This window comes from Alnus glutinosa, chromosome 8 (assembly GCF_958979055.1).
Source record: "Alnus glutinosa chromosome 8, dhAlnGlut1.1, whole genome shotgun sequence".
NCBI lineage: Eukaryota > Viridiplantae > Streptophyta > Magnoliopsida > Fagales > Betulaceae > Alnus > Alnus glutinosa.
In genome coordinates, this window is record NC_084893.1 from 25,451,179 (window position 1) to 25,474,782 (window position 23,604).

General features: G+C 37.4%; 3 protein-coding genes across 3 annotated transcripts; 1 reads left to right on the forward strand and 2 right to left on the reverse strand.

Annotated features, from left to right (window-relative positions):
• Positions 1–4,964: 4,964 nt before the first annotated feature.
• LOC133876276 (uncharacterized) lies at positions 4,965–6,510 on the reverse strand. The gene is made up of 3 exons (XM_062314557.1): positions 5,533–6,510; positions 5,430–5,483; positions 4,965–5,372 (listed from the first exon to the last, which is right to left on the reverse strand). Exons 1-3 carry the CDS (start codon positions 6,508–6,510, stop codon positions 4,965–4,967), a joined length of 1,440 nt encoding a protein of 479 aa, XP_062170541.1.
• A 67-nt stretch (positions 6,511–6,577) lies between these two features.
• LOC133876277 (uncharacterized) lies at positions 6,578–9,929 on the reverse strand. The gene is made up of 2 exons (XM_062314558.1): positions 8,480–9,929; positions 6,578–7,002 (listed from the first exon to the last, which is right to left on the reverse strand). Exons 1-2 carry the CDS (start codon positions 9,927–9,929, stop codon positions 6,578–6,580), a joined length of 1,875 nt encoding a protein of 624 aa, XP_062170542.1.
• A 12,684-nt stretch (positions 9,930–22,613) lies between these two features.
• On the forward strand, positions 22,614–23,141 carry LOC133876278 (cysteine-rich receptor-like protein kinase 44). Its single transcript, XM_062314559.1, has 2 exons — positions 22,614–22,718; positions 22,836–23,141. Exons 1-2 carry the CDS (start codon positions 22,614–22,616, stop codon positions 23,139–23,141), a joined length of 411 nt encoding a protein of 136 aa, XP_062170543.1.
• The last annotated feature ends 463 nt before the right edge of the window (positions 23,142–23,604 follow it).

A 23,604-nucleotide genomic window follows, 5' to 3' on the forward strand; every position in this document is an offset into this window, starting at 1 on the left:
GCACATAAAAGTACAATTGTTAACAATCATATTGTGTCATACATAAACATAACGTAATGGTAAGAAATCCTTATTGCTACACTTACTCCAAGTATAAAGCTGTATCCTTACAATTGCTAAGCAGATACCATTTAGCCCTTGCAAAAACATTCTCATCAAGTGTTACAAATTTTGCCGCACCCAACGGTCGAACTCATTGACTGAACACATCCAAGACTTCCTCATTTTCTTCCCGGCAGCCGTCTGCACTTCTCTCTTCACGGTTCCATCTTGTTTCAAAATCACGAAGATACATGGAGCAAAAGGTCAAACACTCACCAGCTATGTAACACTCGGCATTTGAACCCTCCGGTCGCGCTTTGTTCCGCACATACCTCTTATATTTACCCAGCGTCCTTTCAATTGGATACATCCAACGGTATTGCACTGGTCCCGCAAGCTCAGCTTCTCGGGGTAAATGAACTGCAAAGTGGACCATAATATCAAAAAATGCAGGTGGAAATATTTGTTCCAATTTGCACAGAATTATGACAATATTGTCCTTCGTTTGCTTCAAGACATCTACTTTCAATGTCCGTGCACACAATTGCTTAAAAAAAGTACTCAACTCAGTCAACGTTGTTTGTATTTCAGGCTTTAAATATCCACGGATTGCAACAGGAAGTAAGCGCTGTAAAAAGACATGGCAATCATGACTTTTCATTCCCGAAAGCTTACCAGGTAGCTTGTTCACACACCGACCAATGTTAGATGCATACCCATCAGGAAACTTCACACCTTTCAACCAATCACATAACATTTTTCTCTGATTTCTTGTCAATGTGTACTTTGTAAGTGGCATCGTGGTGGTTGCACCATTCTCTGCAAGTGCAATTATTTACGTATACCCATCTCACGTAAATCTAGTCGTGCCTTATATGTGTCCTTTGTCTTTCCATCAATATTCATCAATGTACCCAAGACACTATCACATATGTTCTTCTCAATGTGCATGACGTCTAAATTGTGTCGTAGTTTTAATGTTGACCAATAAGGCAACTTAAAGGGATAACCACACTTCACCCCCCTGATTTATCCACGGTGTGGCAATTTACCCCCCAATGTACAAAAATTGGTACATGACCCTCCCGAACTTGCCAACGTGTAACAAAATGGACCTTCCGTCCAATCGCCCGTTATTTTGGACGGCTAGTCGGTCACGTGCAAGTCACGTGACCGTTTCAGATAGAAATTCTACCCAAAATACCCCCGCCTCACCTCATCTTTATACACCCCCGTGCTCGCACATATTTCTCATCTCCTTCACCAACGGCTCTTTGCAAGAACTAGGAACTAGGGTTTTCGAAGTGGGCTTCCGATTTTCGACATCTCTGACCAGTTTCGCACCATTTCCCGAAGATGCAACCATCAGGCACTGCTTCTACGGAGTAGAAGTCGACAACGAGTGGGGCAACTTCTGCAGTAATGCCAATTTGTTATTGCGAGCGTCCGGCTTGTATGTTAACCTCCTACACCGAAAAAAATTTCGGTAGAAGGTTTGTAAAATGCCAAAATTACAAGGTAATTTAACCGAAAATCTTCAGCAATTTTTATGAAGAGCAATGCTGCTTACCTCTTACTGTACTTATATAAATATTTTTTTTAAAAAAATGGACTGGGTTGATTTTTATTTAGTAGTTTTTTTTTTTTTGGAGCATGTTATTAGATTACATTTTTACACATGTGATTAATTCTGTATAGACACGTGACTTTTGTTTTGTTAGTTAGTTAGACTGTTAGATTATAACTTGCAAAGCAAGTCATGTAACTCGGTATATATATACTGCGAGTCATGTACAATTGATTATGCTATTCAATACTAAATCAGAGAATCATTTTTCTCTCAAACCTTTTGTTCAGTTTCATATTCACAGCTTGTTCCTGCTTTACATAATCATTCAACATCAAATTCAATACATGTATTAAACTCATTAATTTTCTGAAGATTAATGAGTTTTGAAATGATATGGAAAAGTGCATAAATAGCCTACGACGATTAATTTTCAAATAACATAAGCCAGAAATAACCTTTGTTTCTGTCTGTTTTATTTTATTTATTTTTTGATTTATTTTTGTTATCGTTTTTCAGATAAATCAAGCTTGTGGTTTCTGGCAATGGGTTGATCCCAAAATGTGTTCACATGGAGAGAGGGTGGTAGGTCGTTTGCGTGAGTGGCATGGAAGTTTGATTCAAGAAGCTGAACGATGTCGTACAATGGTTGAAACTGAAGTTGCAAAGTTGAAGGTGAATATGGGGATAGAGGAAGCCGAACGATGCCGACTTATAGTTGAAGCTGAAGTTGCAAAGTTGAGGGCAAATATGGAGATTGAAAATGCTGCCCTCCGTAAAGAAATCGAGATTCAGGGGATCAATTACCAAACAATGAAGAAGATTTATAAGACAATAATTGTATGTACATGGATATTGATGATTGTGTATCTGCTTATGGCTGGATCAGAATCAAAAGGTGTATTCGATTCCAAACATGATTGTATGTTGTTACCATGAAGATTTAGGGTGATGATGTTTAGGGTTTAGGGTGATGTTTTGGGCAGGGTTTATGGTGATGTGTTTATGGTTACTTTATGTAGACCATTATTGGTACGTAATGGATGATGTTTTGGAAATGAAAAATGTATGTGTGTTGAACCTGAACTTATTTGAGTCCGGTTGTGTTAAAGCATGCATGTCCACTCTAATTTTGTGTTAAAGCATGCATTCACCAATACCATGCACATACCATGCATTCACCAAACCCATTTAACAAAACCTGTCCAAACCCATTTAACAAAACCTATCCAAACATACCAAAACCATGCATTTACCAATTCTGTCCAAACATAATTTTGTGTTAAAGCATGCATTCACCAATACCATGCACATACCATGCATTCACCAAACCAAACCTGTCCAAACCCATTTAACAAAACCTGTCCAAACCCATTTAACAAAACCTGTCCAAACATACCAAAACCATGCATTTACCAATTCTGTCCAAACATAATTCTGTCCAAACATAATTTTGTGTTAAAGCATGCATTCACCAATACCATGCACATACCATGCATTCACCAAACCAAACCTGTCCAAACCCATTTAACAAAACTTGTCCAAACCCATTTAACAAAACCTGTCCAAACATACCAAAACCATGCATTTACCAATTCTGTCCAAACATAATTCTGTCCAAACATAATTTTGTGTTAAAGCATGCATTCACCAATACCATGCACATACCATGCATTCACCAAACCAAACCTGTCCAAACCCATTTAACCAAACCTGTCCAAACCCATTTAACAAAACCTGTCCAAACCCATTTAACAAAACCTGTCCAAACATACCAAAACCATGCATTTACCAATTCTGTCCAAACATAATTCTGTCCAAACATAATTTTGTGTTAAAGCATGCATTCACCAATACCATGCACATACCATGCATTCACTACACCATAGGTTTTTTAAAGACACTGAAATCTGTTCAAACATACCAAAAGCATGCATTCACTACACCATAGGTTTTTTAAAGACACTGAAATCTGTCCAAAAGAAATCAGCATGCAATTCAAACTACTTACATAAACTACATGTCCAACCCTTTCCTATATACAAAATGCCATTATATTCCAGAAAACAAAAACTTCAATGCTTCCATTCTGGTCTTTTCCTTTTCGGCTTTGACTCCATAATCTGTAATCCTTTTTCAATGGTATGGGCGATCCTTTTTCCTTTCGCCGGTGTTGAGGATGTTGTCGCCGCACCGTGTTCTGCAACTTGTGGGGTTCTTGGGGTCAACCCAAATACTCTCCCTCCTCCATCAGTACTAGTCCTAGCTGTGAGGTCAATCAAAACAGGTGGACCCTTTTGAATTGGAACACTCTGCACCATGGCCCTGATTCGATTAGACACTCTTCTAACTGGTATGCATGGTTTGGGTGCTGGCGGTTGCCTGTTCCAGCTGGGCACTTTAAGTCCAACAGGATTTTGCTGCCATAAATTTCAAATATGAGATATTGACAAATAAATAGTAGGATGCATTTTAAAGACTAAACTAAAGTAACTACCAAATTTTTCTCAGCTGTTGCAATAGGTGGGGCAGTGGCAGTGGGTTGCTGTGTAGCACCAGTAATTGTCCTTTTGAGGGCTGGTTGTGCACCTCCCCTTCGACTGTTGGGGGCTGGTTGTGCACCCCCCCTTCAATTGTTGGGGGCTGGTTATGCACCCCCCCTTCGACTGTTGGGGGCTGGTTGTGCACCCCCCTTTCGACTGTTGGGGGCTGGTTGTGCACCCCCCTTCGACTGTTGGAGGCTGGTTGTGCACCTCCCCTTGTACTACTGCTAAATCCAACGCTTTGGGTCTAAAGGCCAACATTAATAACACATCAAATAATACATTAATAGCACATCAACTACTATACAACTATATTGGTTAGTGAGACTTACACTTGTTGGGGGTGGAGTGGGCAAACTAGCTGGGGGTAGAGTAGGCAAATCAACTTCTGTCGAGGGCTGGTCCTTCTTCCTTGGACAGGTCCTGCTGTTGTGTCCAACCAGCTTGCACATCCCACATCTACCCTTCAATCCAAACTTTCTCATTCTATAAGGATTCTGAGGAACTCTCGACTCATCAGGACCTCTTACCCTGGCCTTTCGAGGTCTGCCTGTCATCTTTCTTGATCTAGGCGGATCCAATACATCATGCCCAGTCTTTACCCACTGTTCCTCACTAGGCATTGGATATATGATGGGAGCATAAGCCTTCTTGTACATCTCAATGCTATAACATGAATCTACATAATCCTCCGGTTTATGCCCATGAAATGTTATGGTAGAATGTGCATGTGCACATGGGATCCCAGTCACCTCCCACTGTCTGCAACCACATGTCCTCCTCCTCAAATCCACAGCATATTGCCTTCTTCCCTACTCTACTTCAAATATGCCATCACCAGCAAAATGGGATAGGCAGTCCGATGCAGCCTCACCAATGGCCTCAAGCTTCTCAACAATTCTAAGGCACAACTTGCCCTTCAATTTGTTGATGCCATCTCTTTTAAGTTGGTACCTTCTCATGAGCTGCTTCCTAATCATCTCAAGCATCGTCAGAATTGGCTTGTCACGTGCCTTCAGGATGTATGAGTTGAAACACTCGCATATATTGTTGACAAGGAGGTCACATTTAGGATAGTCACTGAACCATGCTCTCGACCATCCGCTGGGGTCAATCTTGTCTAGGTAGTCAAAGGCATCAGGACTGACTTTCTTCATCTCTTCCATCTGAAATCTGAACTCGACCTCAGTATATGCCGATGCTGCCTTCCACAACAATTCCTTCAAGGCCCCCCCCCGAAATCCTTTATCTCAAAAGTTGGCATATAAATGCCTTACACAGATTCGGTGATCCGCCATTGGCATAACAACATCAAAACTTGGCACAAGACCCTACATCAATCCAAGTAATATGTAAAATTATGCAAGTAATATAACTAACCTTTTGCCGATCAGAAATGAATGTAGGAGCAGTGTGCGTCTTATGATGACCAAGATCTGAAACAAGGCACTCCAGAAACCAGGTCCAACTGTCTTTTGTCTCAGATTCTACAACGGCGATTGCAATTGGGTACATGTTGTTGTTGGCATCTCGACCAATCGCAGCCAGTAGCATTCCCTTGTAAGGTCCTTTTAGAAAGCACCTGTCTAGGCCTATGACAGGCCTACAATCTTCCAAGAACCCATTCTTCATGGCTGCAAGGGACAAGTAGAGTCTCTGAAACTTAGCAGGCAAATTAGGGTTTGGTCTTTCAACCTTCATCACTACATAGCTACCCGGGTTAGTACGCCTTAAAGTCTCACAGTAATCCCACAGCCTGCCATACTGTTCACCCAGACAACCGTATATCTTCTTTTCTACCTTCTTCCTACCCCTATACATTTGACTCCTGCTGACTTCAACATTCCATTTCCTCTTGACTTCATCTTGTATCACTCGCAGTGGCATGTCTGGTTGAACCTTAAACTTATCATAAAGTTTATCTGCTATCCACCTCGAATTGACAATTGAGCTCTTGTATACTCGAGTACAAGAATGTGTAGGTCTTAAGGACCTTATTTCAAATGAGGCCTCAGTCGCCATCTGTCTACCATACACTCTATAACCACAACATGGATCTCTACACACAGCTACACACTTGGCTCTTTCATTTTTCTCAAACCTTATGTCCTTTCCCCTTCTCACATTGTATTGCTTAACAGCTTCTCTAAATAGTTGAATGTTAGCGAACTTCATTCTAAGCTTCAGGTATGGATTGACAATGTCAACTTCATGGAACTCCACATCAGGGTGAGATGAAGTCCCACATGAAGTCCCACCATCCTCTTCATCACTGACAGGTACTGGTGACAATAGGATGTCACTTCTACCAATCTCAGAGTCATTCTCATCCACCTCAACATCTTCAAACGATGACATTTTTATACTAGATGGCCCACTCTGGCCATCATCATCACCCAAAGTACCCCCACTCTCACCCCCACCATCACCCCCACCCTTCAACCTCAGTACCATCACCACCATCTCCATCCCCATCCCCATCCTCCCCATCACCCTCCACGCCCTCATCAGTTTCTGGCATTTTTGAGGGGCCAGCACTATCCACCAGATAATCTTCAAAAACATCGTCATCATCACTGATTTTATCATCCCACCATGGATCATTTAAATCAACCCTACCTCCATCATCTCCCTCTTCATTATTTTCCAAATCTTCCCCATCCCCACCTTTATCATTTTGGAAAGAAACAATATAAAGGACTACATTAGGAGTATCCACATGTTTGGCAACCATATAAGCTACATCATAATCCGAGGATACTAGTTGTAGACCATCCACTAGATCTTTGGTAGGGTCCCTAAAGTAAATCAAATCACCTGGACTATACCCATATTGTCCCACTATAGACTCTATCAGGACAAATGACACATCATTAGGGGATCAACGTTATCCGAATGGACATCCACTTGACCCCCCACATAAATACATCCATATTTTCTGTCAAACCTACCCCCATAGTTTATCTCAAAGACTAGCTTCATTCTACACATGCAAACAAAAAAAATATATTATGCATGGGACAAGGGGACCACAATAATAAATCTCAAAGACTAGCTTCATTCTACACATGCAAACAAAAAAATATATTATGCATGGGACAAGGGGACCACAATAATAAGGCACTGCAACTAATATGCAAAGCACAACTGCAATCGGGACCCCACTGCATATAAAGTAGTAACATGCAAAACAAATAGTGCTCCAAAAAAATAGTGCAACTAATATGCAAAAAAATATATTTGATAGGTACACATACATATTAACCAATGCAGAGACATATTAAATAAGGACTCAATAATGCTCTAAAATCAATTGCAAAAAAATAGTGCATTGGGACCCCACTGCATATATAAGGTGTAAACAAAACAAACCACATGGGACCCAATGCATATAAACCAAACCCAATGCATATAAACAAAACAAACCAATTAGGTTCTCGGCATACAACAAACAAATCAAAAAATGATACAAATCAGGACCCCACTGCATATAAATTAGTAAAAAACAACAAAAAGGATACAAATAGGGACCCAATGCACTTTAACAAACCAATTACGTTTTCGGCAGACAACAAACAAAGCAAAAAAGGATACAAATCGGGACCACAAATGATTAAAAAACACATACTGTAAGCGAAACCCCCAAATCCCGACAAACCCTAACATTTTTTTATACCCAAATTGCAGTCAATTTCTACATTAAAAATGAGACTAAACAAACAACAAATGAGACTAAACAAACAACATTAACAAAAACCCCAAAGCCGACAACCCTAAATTAACAAAAACCCCCAAATCCGAAACCCTAGATTAACAAAAACCCCCCAAATTGCCTACCAAAAAAAAACTTTCTCCATTAAAAAACCACTAGCCTTTATTTAACAACGATTATGAACGAGTTGAGCGGTATGGATTTCGGCGACAGGTTGTGGGTGGGTCATTTGGTGTAGAACCTTCGAAAGTAGCCGTCCGTGCTAAGTGGAAGTGGGGACCTCACGCACGAAATGTCTAAATTCAAACGATAGGTGAGGCGGGGGTATTTTGGGTAGAATTTCTGTCTGAAACGGTCACGTGACTTGCACGTGACCGACTAGCCGTCTAAAATAATGGGCGACTAGACGGAAGGTCCATTTCGTTACACGCTGGCAAGTTCGGGGGGGTCATATACCAATTTTTGTACATTAGGGGGTAAATCGCCACATCGTGGATAAATCAGGGGGGTGAAGTGTAGTTATCCCCAACTTAAAGAAAATAATCTTCTTTGTCCAATTCAACTCAACATCTGTGCGCTTTCTCTTCGTCCCACTTCCTTTCCCAAATTGCACACCAGTAACATGTGTTAGTTGTTGCAACAACTCATCTTTGAACAATTCTTTAGGTTCTAATCTATGCTCCTCAGTACCATCGAACAATTTTCCTTTTCGGCGCCATACATGGCCCCTAGGAAGCCATCTACAATGACCCATGTAACACGTCTTACGTCCATACTTCAATCTCTTGAACGTTGTATTCTTGTTACATACCGGACATGCAAGGCTTCCCTTGGTAGACCACCCAGACAAGTTTCCATATGCGGGAAAATCATTTATTGTCCATAGTAATGCCACATGCAACTGAAATGTCTCTTTCGTCGCCGCGTCGTAAGTGCTTATGCCTTCATTCCACAATTCATGCAAATCATCAACCAACGACTGCAAATACACATCAATCTCGTTTCCGGGTGCCGTGGGTCCAGGGATAAGTAATGACAATATCAGATTTGGAGCCTTCATACACCTCCACGGAGGTAAATTGTATGGCACTAATACTACTGGCCACATACTATATGATGTACTCATATTACCAAATGGGTTGAAACCATCACTTGCCAAACCAAGTCGAACGTTGCAAGAATCACGAGCAAACCAATCATGTTCTTTATCAAACTCTTTCCACACAATCGAATCGGCTGGGTGTCTTAGAGTGTTGCCGTCATCTTCTCGCCCATCTTTGTGCCACCTCATTTCTTTAGGTATATCTTTTGACGTAAACAACCGTTGTAACCTCGGTTTTATTGAAAAATACCGCAAGACTTTTTGAGGAATTTTCTTGCCACTACATTTGACACTACTCCATCTTGAAGTGCCGCATTTTGGGCATTTATCTTTATCGGCATGTTCCTTCCAGAAAAGCACACAATCATTCTTGCATGCATGTATCAACTCATAACCAATACCCAAGTCTCGAGTAAACTGTGTTGCTTCTCTGTATGAGCGTGGCAATGTCTCTTCATCTGGAAGGGCCCCCTTTATCAAGTCAATCATCATATCGAATGCCTTGTTAGACATGTTGCAAATCGCCTTTATATGAAGCATCTTCAAAATGAAAGAGATTTTTGAAATTTTCTTATAGCCTGGATAAAGTTCTCTTAGACCATCTACACATAATCGGTCAAAAGATGTTCTATGTTCGTGATCGTCGGTAATGGAACCTTGAGCAGCAGAGGATTCACTTGTGTTAGCATCCAAAAATGTCCCCATACGCACATCACCTAACAATTCTTCAACCTCATCAATCTCATCTATCGTTGCATTCATACGCACAGAGTGGAAGTTGCCAGTAACATTTACCCTACACGGATCTTCTTCCCCATGAAATATCCATCGGGTGTATGTAAGGTCAATTCCATGTATATACAAGTGACGCTTCACCAAGCCAATATGCTGAAAAAGTCGATTTCCACATGCACGACATGGACACCTCGTCTCATCACCTACACCCACACATTTACTCGCCATTCTTAGGAATTCTTCAACACCTTTTTGATATTTATCTGAACATCGAGTAGGTTCTTGCATCCAACTCTTATCCATCTTGATGTCCTCTATCACTATTTACTGCTTTCCTACATTTAATCACAAGCGTATTTAGAGTAATTTTGTTTTAAGCACAAGTGTTCCTTAAAAATTTGGCATGAAGGGGGTGCATAACTATTCACAAGCGCACATATAATTGTCTTAGCAATAAATAAGTCAGCAACAAGTGGCCATTATACATTATCAAGAGGGGGAAAAAAATAACAAAGAGAAGAAACAAACAAAATAATAAATAATAAAAACAAAGAAGAAGAAAAAAAAAAACAAGTTATTTGAAATAAGAGATGAATATACAACCATTAAAAAAAAAAAAACAAAATACCGCAATTGCAAATATGAGGAAAAACTAGGAATTCTAGGATAATTATTAATACTCAGTTAATGTTTGTGATCACATCCAATATAAGCTTGGATTTACTTATTAGCTTATTCGTGTATGTGTGTGTGTGTATATATATAATTATATATAGGTTTTATAAATGTAAGTATGTTATATAGGTTACTTGACTATGTATATAACATTATAAATTTGTAAGCATAACTAATAATATTCTATATAAATATAATATTGGTATACACTATATGCTATAAGTATATACTACTAAGCATATATAATATATCATATAATAATGTAAGCATACTAACCCCTATAATTAAATATATAACATGTAACCTATTTATTTATGCTAACGTATTAACTATAGTCTTTGACTCTAAGTATATACTGGTTACTTATGTGCTTAAGTAATTAAATGAGAAAGGATGCAACCCTTCATGATTGTCTATATATTGACAAGGATTAGAGGACGAATTTCATAATTTAATTCTCTGACTTTTCTCTTTGTTTTTCTCCTTGATTTTCACTGTAACGGGATAATCCTTCCAAACACTTCCATTGATTATTCTTTAGAGTTCCATCAGTACGTGTGGAAAAGTTTGCATCTTTATAAGTTATTAGTGAGAGGCATTTAAAAAGTAAATAAATAAATAAATTACATTCTAGTTAGTATTACTAACTATAATGATTCTATTCAATGGAGAAAATGGAGCAAATTATTCAGTCTTTTAATATGGAAATTATAGCTTTCTATTCTATTCAATGGAGAAAATATGTAACTCATGCTAGTGAACTCAAAATGGCAGAACATTTTGCTGAACATCTAAGGCAAAATGTTGGGACAAAAAATACTGTGATATTTTTTGCTAATAAATATTAATCTATGCTTAGCCAACATGTAAAAGGACAAGATGTTCAGCAATTTTCATAAAGATTATGATGAAAGCAATGAAAGCCCATCAATGTTAACTACAAACAATCTCAAAGCCTCATATATGTAAAGAAAACAAAAATAAAGGAATATAGTGCAACACTACTTCCTTTTAAAGAACAGGATCCTCTTTTTTTATTCTCCTAATCGACAAAATATGCACCAGTATCTTTGTTTTTTTTTTTTTTTTTTCTTTTTCAAGGGTAGGGACATTGATATATTTATATCCTTCAAATATATATAAAGTTTCAATTCGGTTCTTAACAATTTAAAGTCTTGTCAAGGAAAAGACTTTCTCACTAAATTCAGTTTTCAAACAACTACTATTGGATGAAAGATACCCAAATAAAAACCACCCCTCAAAATTTGAACTTTTGGTCGGATATGGTTGGGAAGTTATGAACATGGTCTTTTGCTCTTACTTAGATTGGTGTTGGTGAACAGGATGTAAAAGCATGCGACAGCCTTAAACAAAAGAAAAAAGCCCTCTTTATTGCATGAGCAATAAAGATGTTTCCATCATTGGAAAGAACAGAAAAGATAAATCAAGCACTAAAATATGACTTTTATGCAGCCCAGAAATCCATCCGAAAGAAAATTTCAACCTACAACCAAAAAGTATTCAAAAGGAAGAGTCAAAGCGAAAAAAAAAAAAAGGTACAAAACTGAGTCAAGTACCAGAAGAATAAGTCTTTGTTGCACTAGCTAAGATGAGATGTGGAACAGACATGTTAACAGAAATAATTATTTGAAATCATGAAATGAACATAGCAAGAGTACAACAAAATCTACAAAAGTGCTCAAGAAATACCTATTTATGTATGAATATAATCATGTACAGAAATAAGAAAATCAAGACTTAACGATGAAAACACTATGTATCACCTAGAAGAAAAGGCACAAGAGAGCAATAGTTTACAAATAAAGTCTTACTAATTCTCCTCCAAATATCTATTTTTAAGGTGAGAAAAGATAGGTAAAGGCTTGACTTTACTCTCCTAAGGTTAGCCTTAGAAGTCTTATACTCTATTATTATACCCCAACAGCAGCACTGCATATATATTAGAATTGGTTGCCGCTGCTGCTTATCCTCTGTTAGTTCTTGTTGGCATGGCTAGATCAGTAGAAGATATTAGATTCATAGAGGCGGGTTCAAGGTATAGAAGGATTTGATAAAGTTGCACGATTGAAGCAGGAAAGCAGGAAATCCCCTAGATCTGATTGAACTAATAGAACCAGGGGGCCTATCGCTTTGATTCAAAAGTTGCTGATTCATGTGCAGCGGAAGTCTGACGCATCCTTTCTTATATACGGATTAGTCCTAATAGCGCTTATGCAGCATCTCTGAGAACAACCCATTCATGCCCAAGGCAAGCAAACTGAGTGCTCAATTTATTCAAATCATTATAGGCATGTGGGGTATCAGACATGTCTCCAAGAAGTATTAGAGAAGTGTCAGCGCCCATTTTGAAATGCATTTAAGATGTAATACTTAACTAGTTCAATGTCAATGTACTATAGGTAACATTACAATCTTCTACCAAATGTGTTTCAATATAACCACAATATCCCCCCAACCATGTATAACAGAGAATAATTCCATAGCAATAAATCAAAATGCTTACACATTGATCTTGGATCACTATATATAGTTCCAACTCAGGTTGTGACTGATACACAAAAAAACCCAGAGAAAAAAAAAATAAGATTACCTGATGTGTGACCAATTTGGGCTGTCCTTTAATTTGCTTTAAACGATACTTAGAAACAATAAATCCAGCAACACCTCTCTCTTTCCAAAAATGATCAACCTGACAGATAATGAAAAAGAAACACATTAGACATTTGGTCAGCTGAAGAATTTTATAAGAACATAATTATCAAAATGAAGTAATTTAGCACAATTGCACAAAGATATGACCAAAAAATATAGTCTGCCCCTATTAAATTAAAGAGTCTAATATTGATTGCAAATTCATAGGATATAAATAGACATATCATCTCGTTAAAAGAAAAATTCATTAAAATGATCAGATCCTTCACAGTATTTAAGAGAGGGAATGAAGAAGAAACTAATAAAAACAAAGAGGCGGGCATAATATCAGGAAGAGGATAAAAGGACAGAATCTAATTCCTTTTAATGCAAAAGTATTTAAGCTCAGAAAAAGGCCTAAAAATCCTTAATTACTCCAATAGAGCCTCACCTAAAAGAAAGATGTATGGACAAAATCAGAACGATGTTTCAACAGAAGAAAGACAGAGAAAAAAAGTGGATAAATTACCAAATAAAATGTTATTTTTCAGAATCTAAAGATCATAAATAAATGTACTATAAGGTTTCCAAACTAATAATAACTATTAGATAGATAATAGCATGCATACATTCTGGAATTCTAGGTATAATCAACACCTAATGCTTTTAGGTCTACATATTTCACATCTTCAATGGGAGTTGATTTTGTCTAAGAAGTTCCAGGAAAGAAAAGAACCAAAGCCCATTAAAAGAACCCCAGAAGAAGATTAATCAAGACCCACGCATAACAAAAGAGCAAGATTCAATTGTGAACCAAAAAGGAAGAGCTTTTTGTAACCAACTAGCTCAAAAAGAAGAACTTTAAGAAGCTGAAGACCAAGTAGAGATTGGATGATGTTTCTAAGATAGCAGAAACTGCAGGAAAGAAAGCATAAAGATTGGACAGAACATATTTCAAGCCATTTTAAGCTTGAGAACAAAGACAATGCGGGGATGAGCATTTTACCTTTTTGGACCAGTAGCTCAAGACTCTGATTCTCAGCAATGGTGGAAATGGCTTTCAATGAACAAGAAACAAATGGCTCTCTCTTGATCGTCTTTCTCTCTCTCTCTCTCTCTCTCTCTCTCTCTCTCTCTCTCTCTCTCTCTCTTTGTTTAGTCTCTAGAAGAAGAAAAAAAAAAACACCCAGATGAAAAATAAGCCTCCCGCTTCAATTTTTAGCCTCCCGCTAAATATTTTGACGAAAAAATAAAATTAGGATGTCGTTTTTCATTAGCGGCGACTTTTATATGTCGCCGCTATTAATCATGAATTAAAAAAAAAAAAAAAAATTAGTCCACAAAAATTATAAAAATTATAATCATTGTATGATTGTACATCGATCAATCAGACTATGTGTGAAATTTTGGTTTAGCGCCACTGATTCCCGCTTTTATTTTTATCTAAACACCGTGGTTTGCATTTTTTTTCATTTAATTATTTTATATGTTAATATATATTTATTATAAATGAAATTTATTATTTTTATTTTTTTTATTTTTTTTAAAAAAAAAAAGCAATATTTTTATTATTTTATTTTTAAGAAAGGGAAATGCACCATCAATCCATGTGATTGACCAAATTAACAAATAAGAAATGCTAAATGTACTTACAAACCTTTACAAAGAGAGATCTACAAACTGAAGTGGAGTCTATGTGGCATTTTGACGTCATTCTTGGTTTACTTTTTTATTTTTATTTTTTTTTAAAAAAAACTTCATTATTCTTTCTAGAAAGCACCGAGCCTCTCTGTTGCCAAATCTCCTCCCCGTCGCAGGACGGCCGGTCCTCCAGCAAGAGCTCGCTAGTGGTCGCCAAGGCTTTCTGTCGCCGGATCTCTGTGGCCGTGGCCGTTCTCCCCTTTCGCCTGCCCAAGAAATCTAGCACGTCGGCCGTTCTCCCTTTCACCGGCCGTTATCCCCTCTCCCAGCCGTTCTCCCTTCTCTCGAGCTCTAGTCGCGACCGTCCATGGCCTTCGAGAATGGACGCGCCTCGGATTCGAAGCCCCCCCTCGGGTGGGTTGCCGACCCGATCCCCTTTGCCCTTTACCATCTCTGTTTCACCAAAGAGAGTGGCAAATGCGCATGACAGGGCCGGCTCGTTGGATGGTGGCGAGGCACAGATCGACGACGTGGGCTTTTGCAGTGTTGCTGACGTCCTTTGTCGTGGGTCGACGCCACAGGGAGGCAGTGCGGAGGTTGGTAGCTCTGCGATCTGGTTGATCCTGGTGCAGTGGTGCTTTGGATTTGGATTTTCGATTGGGAGTGGGTTTGATTCTTGGTATTTGAGTGGATGGGTATTTTAGCAGTTGCAATTTACTGTTTTCCGGTTGGTTAGGTGCCTGTGTCTTCCGATGAGGTGGGTTTCTTGCAATAGGCTGGACTGTGGTAGTGGGAGGATGGAGATGGTGGGTTTCTGGCCGGTGTGCTTAGTTCAACCGGACTCCATCCTACCTGTCTATGTTTTTTAATTGATGAAACATTCATTTTACTTGGAATCCTACGTGTCTAAATTTTTTAATTGATGAAATGCCACGTAGACTCCACCTTAGTCTATAAGCCCCTCTTTGTAAAGATTTCTATGTAACACCCTGGTCCCATATTGGGAAGAGATGAATAGTTCACAGAGTGAGTAGTTTATAAAGATACTCATGGGTGTTAAGTCCCACATTGCCTAGTTACTAGGTGAAACTGGGCTTTATAATGGATTCTAAGGAAGCTTCAAATTGACTAGTCCTTTTGGAGTGATAGTGCAGATGTGGCTAGCGCTTTTCCTTGGGTCGTTACAAATTACCTCTAGCATTTTTCTTAACAAACCGCTCTATGTGGTATTAAATTAAATTCAGAGGTCTCTGTGGTTGGATGATTCATATTCAAACCCTTTTAACTCGCATTTTTTTAGCCATTTAATTCGCATTTATTAAATTTTTTTTCTCCGTCAACGATTGGGTAATAGTAGATTATTAGTGGCGATTAATAAAAGTCGCCGTTAATATCTTTCCACAAAATTGAATAATATTTTTACTATTTTTTTTTTTTTTTTAACTATTAGCGGCGACAAAATGTCGCTGCTAATAGTTTATTATTAGCGGCGACTGTTAGAGGTCGTCGCTAATAGTTTATTATTAGCAGCGACTTTGGGTCGCCGCTAATATTTTCCCGTACTAGCCCGCACAAGAAAAAAAAAATCCCACGAACTTATTAGCAGCGACATATTAGCGTCGACTTTTAAGTTGACGCTAATATTAATTTTTTTTATTATTACCGTCTACTATTAGTGGCGACAAAAATGTCGCCGCTAATAATCAACTATTAGCGGCGACTTATACATGTTGCCGCTAATAATCAACTATTAGCGACGACTTTTGTGTCGCCGCTAAAAATTTGGACGCTAATAAAGTAAATTCTTGTAGTGCAAGAATATCCCAGTTAAATCTGTTGTTTGGGTCGCAAACCGGCGCCACCCAATCAAGGACTTGTTCGGTATTACTACCAAAAAAAAAAAAAAAAGTGTTTTGAACCCTTTTTTTAGAGTCGTTTTAAGGCCTAAAAACGGCTCTAAATGTTTTGAGCCCTTTTTTTTTGAACTGTTTTCAAAATGGCTCAACATCTCAAGTATTAAAGTTTCGGTTTGAGCAGTTTTTCACTAAAATGACTCTAATTTGAGCCGTTTTAATAAAAAATGACTCAAATCGGTTTAAGCTGCTTTTTAAAACAGCTCTATTTATTGAGAGTCGTTTTGTCAAAAACGGCTCAAACCGGTTTGAGCAGCTTTTGTAAAAACGGTTCAAATCGGTTTGAGCTGTTTTGGACAAAAACAACTCTAAATAATTGAAGTCGTTTTAAAAACCCTAAAACAGTTCTAAATTTTTTATTTTTTTTAAAAAAAAAACATTAATTTTTTTAGAGCCGTTTTAGGGTTCCTAAAACGGCTCTAAATAAAAAAAATTTAGAAACAAAAAAAAAAATAAAAAATCGAAACCCCTGTTTTGTACACTATATACATCCGATCAAGAATCCCTCTAGCCAGGAACACCAATGAGTTGGACTAAATGGCTACAACCACACGCAGTTAGCAACAAAAGTTAACAAAACACCACAGAAACAAAACTCTACTATGGCCAGAGCAAAAAACAGCAACAAACAAATTCAGAGAAACAAAGAGGAAAAATAAGACTACATCTTCACTGATTTCGTTACATTCTTCAGTTACAAGAGTGAACAATATATAGGCTCATTAAGGGGAACACATCCCATGAATCATGCAGTGAAATATGGAGAAAACATGGAAATAAAGAAAAGGAAATCAGGGATGCGATTCTGCAAAAATCAAGTCGATGTTGTCAGGCAACTGAGGAGAATCCGGAGGAAATCAAGGAGAGGGAGTCGGCTGTTGTAGGCTGTAGGCTGTAGGCTGCTGGAGGACTTTCTGCTTATCTGGAGAAAATCAAGTCTCTGGGTCACGGGTTTGCCGGATCTCCTCTCTGCTCCTACCGGCGGTGTTTCTCCTAGCTCCCAGCTCTCTCTCTCGAACTCCCTCACTCTCGATCTCTCCTTCTCCGTCTCACCCTATCTCAGACTCTCTTCTCTCTCAATCTCTATCTCTCAGTCTCACCCTCTCTCAAACTCTCTCTTTTCATATCTCTGGGTTCAGGCGAGAAGAGGAGAAAGAAGAAAGAAGAGAGAAAAGAGTTGTGTGGCCGTGTGGGGCAGTGGCCAATGGGCTCATTTTATAAGAGAGAAAAAGAAATAAAAAATGTTTGAAATTTTTTGAACAAAATGATGAGGGTTCGTGTCCCGCGCACCCCCTCCAAAACGACTTGGAGTCGTTTTGGGAGAAAACGACTCCAAGTTGGAGTCGTTTTTGCCCAAAAGAGCTCCAACAAAAATAATTTAAAAAAAAAAATTAAAAATTAAAAAATATATATGTACAAATTAAAAAAATTAAAGAAAAAAGAAAAAAAATTAAAAACAAATTTTTGAATAAAAAAAAAACTGAAAATTATAAAAAATAAATAAATAAATAAACAAACGAAAAAAAATTAAAAATAGTTTTTATTTATTTATTTATTTTTCCTATAATTTTTTGTTATCTTATATATATATATATATATAATTTTAATAATTTTATGAAGGGTATTTTTGTCATTAGGGGTATTTTTGTCATTAGAGGGAACATTGACATTTTTTGTTAGTTTGAGGAAGAACATTGATATAATTGATAGTATCACGATCAATCACATAGATCGTACCACGATCCATCATATGATCATACCACGATCGATCACTTAGATTGTACCACGATCCATCACATTGACCGTACCATGATCAATCGCATAGATCGTACCACGATTACGGTACGATCTATGTGATCGATCGTGGTAGGATCTAAGAGTGATTTATCGTGGTACAATCAATGTGATCGATCGTGGTAGGATCTAAGTGTGATCGATCGTGGTACGATCAATGTGATCGATTGTGGTACGATCATGTGTGATCAATCGTGGTACGATCATGTGTGATCAATAGTGGTACGATCTATGTAATCGATCATGGTACGATCATGTAATCAATCGTGGAACGATCTATGTGATCGACGATCAATGTGATTGATCGTGGTACAATTTATATGATCGATCGTGGTACCATCATGTGATCGATCGTGGTACGATCTATGTGATCGATCGTGGTAGGATCTAAGTGTGATCGATCGTGGTAGGATCTAAGTGTGATCGATCGTGGTAGGATCTAAGTGTGATTGATCGTGGTACGATCAATGTGATTAATTGTGGTACGATCATGTGTGATCAATCGTGATACGATCATGTGTGATCAATAGTGGTACGATCATGTGATCGATCGTGGAACAATCTATGTGATTGATTGTGGTACGATCAATGTGATTGATCGTGGTACAATTTTTGTGATCAATCGTGATACGATCAATATGATCGATCGTGGCACGATTTATGTAAAACTTTTTTTTTTTTTTTTTAATTGTTGCAATTAGAGCCGTTTTGATCAAAACGGCTCTAATTTAAGTCGTTTTAACTAAAACGGCTCTAATTAGAGCCGTTTTAGAAAAGCGGCTCTAATTTGAGCCCTTTTAGAAAAGCGGCTCTAATTTGAACCCTTTTAGAAAAACGGCTCTAAGTGTAATTGATCGTGGTAAGATTTAAGTGTGATTGATCGTGGTACGATCAATGTGATCAATTGTGGTACGATCATGTATGATCAATCTTGGTACAATCATGTGTGATCAAATAGTGGTACGATCTATATAATCGATCATGTGATCGATCGTAGAACGATCTATGTAATCGATCGTGGTACGATCAATGTGATCGATCGTGGTACAATCTTTGTGATCAATCGTGATACAATCAATATGATCGATCGTGGTACGATTTATGTGAGACTTTTTTTTTTTTAATTGTTGCAATTAGAGCCGTTTTTTATCAAAACGGCTCTAATTTGAGCCCTTTTAGAAAAAGCGGCTCTAATTTGAGCCGTTTTTATCAAAAAAACGGCTCAAATTAGAGCTGTTTTTCTAAAACGACTATAATTAGAGCTGTTTTTAAACTACCTCAAACTAATTGGAGCTATTTTATTTAAAATGGCTCTAATTGGAACCGTTTTGACTAAAACGGCTCTAAGAGCCATTTTTACTGAAACGGCTCTAATTAGAGCCGTTTTTTTAAAAGGGTTCTAATTGGAGCCGTTTTAGTTAAAAACGGCTCAAATTAGAGCCGCTTTTCTAAAACGGCTCTAATAAAAACGGCTTAAAAAGCCTTTTTTTTTTTGTAGTGCGTGTTGATGGTAAATGGTTGTCAATAATGCTTTCCTACTGCACAAGTATCACAAACCTCACTTTTTTCTTCAATAGCAGGAACAAATGTAAAATCTTCTATGCCACATATAAAATCACACCAATATACTTGTATTAACTTTGCACCTTACTCATCTAGTGAGTTTGCATGTACCAACATTTATAAGGTTTTACAAGTGTAGTTTAACTACAATAGAACTCAAGAAAGCTATACATCAAAAGACTCATAACTGTGATATAATTCAAACTTATCACTTGTTTTTCTAATCTCTTATCACTTTTTTGATTCTAATCTCTTATCATTTGACTCTCGTATAGGTTTAGAATTGGTTTGGATATGTGTTGATTTGGATAACACGTGATATGCTTTAACACCACAACCATGATTTATAGAGCAAACTAGCTTTTAAAGCAACACCTTTTTCATTCTTAAAAATGAGTGCAAAGCTTGTATAAATTGTAACTTCAACCACAACCATTCTTTGTTTTCCTTGGTCATAAATTGTACATTCATAATAACCATGCTTTAAGAGTAGTCCAATACTAAGCATGTTTTAATCTAGCTAGTTCCAAAACAAATAGCATATATATATATATATCATGAATTCACTTTCTTCTTTTCTTTGTTTCAATTCCAATGCTATCTTTCCCTTTCACTTCTACCACTTCATCATTTCTCATATTTACATTGGAATTGAAGTATACATGTCAAGAAAAATTTCTTTCTTCAGTGTCATATGGATGCTACATTAATTGCTATCCAAAAACCATACACCAGTCTTCTTTTTGAAAACATTTTGGCATGCATGTATAAGATAAGTTTCGTTCGCTTTTGATCCCTTCGAACAACTTCTTTCTCCTCACTGAAGTTTGTTTAACAATTATTTTTCAATTTACAATCTTTTTGCAAATAACCAAAATTCTTTTAAATGGTAACATGGAGGCTTTTCCTTAAACCAATAATCATTCTCAATGGAATCGATCTTTTCACAAACATTACACCTTCATGAAGAGCCTTAAGCATTTGATTTTATGTCATAGTGAAATATCTGGATTCAGACCCCAAGTTTAAAATAGTTCAATTCACCAAACAAATTGTTATCAAATTATTCACCAAAGATATTGTCACCACAATTAAAATAAACATAACATAAACTGATCGACACACAAATTTGTTGACGCATTAGAAACACTTTTGAAAATGCACAATTTTGGAAACTAGAATTGGCCAAAGACTCATTTAGAAAAGAGGATTTGGTGTTAACAACTTGATTCAAATAAGATTGTTCTTTCCCTTTCAGTGATAATTGCACTTATGAACGTCCAGAGGAACTCGATTGCAAAGCCTGTTTGGATGGGTCTACAACCGAGTCTCTCTAGGGGTCTCCCAATGTGACTCAGCCGCATTCCCAGCCGGAGGGGGTTGTAACCAAGCTTCTCGTGAGATCCCTTAATGAATCTTGGCCGTAACCCTGTCCGAACGGGAATGCGACTGAGGGTCTCGGCGGCTCAACCATTAATAGCGTTAGGCTACAACCCGTGTCCAAACGATGTTGCGGTCGAGTCGTATTGCCCTCCAATTTTGCCCTAGGGTTATGCTAAATCACTCACCTAATGTTAACTTAATTAAAGTTAACTAAACCTAGCTCAATCTAACTAGAGTTGAGATCATATGAAAAACAGTGTTGTGACAATGCATTAACCATAACATAGTTTGAACATATTTGTTGTAGTTGCCCTATTTTGATTTCTTATGTGAAAAGTGAAGCACATTTTGGTTGTATCAGAGAAAGCGAAGAATGATGTGATAATAGGCCAGAACATTGAAGGCCAAAAAGAAGACCTGGAACTCCCCTTGTTCGACCTATATACTATAACTAATGCCACTAACATCTTTTCAAGCAACAACAAGCTTGGCGAAGGTGGTTTTGGACCCGTATACAAGGTAAGTACTTTGTAACAAGTTGTATAAAGTCCTTAAGAAAAAGCAGCTCTTATCATATTCACTCTTAGTATAATCTATCTACAAATGTCAGTTTCTAAGGCACACTAGTAGATGGACAAGAAATTGCTGTGAAGAGGCTTTCACGGGGCTCTGAACAAGGACTAAATGTGTTTAAAAATGAAGTTATATTGTTCGCTAAACTGCAGCACCGAAATCTTGTTAAGCTTTTGGGTTGTTGCATTCAAGTAGAGGAGAAAATGCTAGTATATGAATACATGCCCAACAGAAGCTTGGACTGCTTCATTTTTGGTTTGTAACCCTTCACTATCTACTTTTAATCAGGTTTCAAGTTATGATTTCATGGTTAATCAAAGAAATTTTCGATTTCTTTCTCTCATTTTTTCCTGTTAAACATGTGATTAACATAAATGACATACTCGCCAGATCAAGCAAGAGCTAAAGTTTTAGGCTGGTCTATACGCTTCCATATTATTTGTGGAATTGCTCGGGGACTTCTTTATCTTCACGCAGATTCTAGACTTCGGATAATACATAGAGATCTTAAAGCAAGTAACATTTTACTTGATAATAAGTTGAATCAAAAAATTTCAGATTTCGGCTTGGCTAGAATTTGTGGAGGAGATCAGACTGAAGGAAACACAAACAGAGTGGTTGGAACTTAGTATGTATTCTAAACATGCTATATGATTGACTCTTTTTTTTTTTTCCTAATAAATTAGTCTCATTGTTGATGGTTTTTTGCAGTGGTTATATGGCACCCGAATATGCCACTGAAGGTCTATTCTTAGTAAAATCCGATGTCTTTAGCTTCGGGATATTGTTGCTAGAGATATTAAGTGGAAAGAAGAATCGAGGGGTTTTCCATTCAGACCAAAGTCTAAACCTTATTGGACGTATGAGTGTTTAAAACAGTAAACCATTGATTTTACGTATAATGAAGTACTACTGATGAATGGTTTTCAAAATGTTTTAGGCATGGGAGTTGTGGAGAGATGGCAGGCATTCTGAACTGATTGATGCGTGCTTGGGGGACTCGTGCAATTTTTCCGAGAGTTTACGTTGTCTCCATGTCAGTCTCTTATGCGTGCAACAACATCCTGAGGAGAGGCCTAGCATGTTGTCTGTGGTTACGATGTTGAGCAATGACAACTCATTACCTGAACCCAAAGAGCCTGGTTTCTATGCAGGAAAAAGTTCGCCTTGGGCATATTCTTCATCGGCCAACCAGCAATCATCTTCAACCAATTATATATCTGTAACACAGTTAGATGCTCGATAGAGGCTAGGATCATTTATTGCATGTATTATACAACATATCCAGAATTAACTAGGAAAGTATCCAAAACATAACAAAAGTTATATATCCTTGATAAAAAAATTCAAAAAATTTAAAACTAAAAAGTTATAGGAATTAAAAAAAAAAAACTAAATTAAAAATTCAGAACTAAAAAAATAAAAATAAAAAATAAAAAACTAAATAAAAAAATTAAGAATTAAGAATTATTTTTTTTAAAAAAAAAAAAAATTAAACTTAATAAAAAGAAAAGGAAAAGAAAGGATGGTGGTCCAACCACTCCCAACTGTTTGGGGGTGGCTTAGAGACCCACAAAAGTCATCCATTCCCAAGCGTTTTTTAGGTGTGGATCAACTACCCCTGAAACTTAAGGGCCACCCAAAAATTAAAAGTGTTTGGGGTTTTTTTAAAAATAAAAAATAAAATTGTAAAGGTATTTATGTAAATT

Bases quoted from the DNA above. Each gene is read 5' to 3' on its own strand.
- LOC133876276 (XM_062314557.1), bottom strand. From the start codon at position 6,510: ATGTCATCGTTTGAAGATGTTGAGGTGGATGAGAATGACTCTGAGATT. The intron at 5,484-5,532 runs GTTAGTTATATT...GGATTGATGTAG, and splicing joins TCATTTCTGATCGGCAAAAG to GGTCTTGTGCCAAGTTTTGA. The intron at 5,373-5,429 runs GTAAGGCATTTA...GGGGCCTTGAAG, and splicing joins TGGCGGATCACCGAATCTGT to GAATTGTTGTGGAAGGCAGC.
- LOC133876277 (XM_062314558.1), bottom strand. From the start codon at position 9,929: ATGGCGAGTAAATGTGTGGGTGTAGGTGATGAGACGAGGTGTCCATGT. The intron at 7,003-8,479 runs GTGTGCAATTTG...TTGTCCTGATAG, and splicing joins ACAACTAACACATGTTACTG to AGTCTATAGTGGGACAATAT.
- LOC133876278 (XM_062314559.1), top strand. From the start codon at position 22,614: ATGGCACCCGAATATGCCACTGAAGGTCTATTCTTAGTAAAATCCGAT. The intron at 22,719-22,835 runs GTTTTCCATTCA...AAAATGTTTTAG, and splicing joins GTGGAAAGAAGAATCGAGGG to GCATGGGAGTTGTGGAGAGA.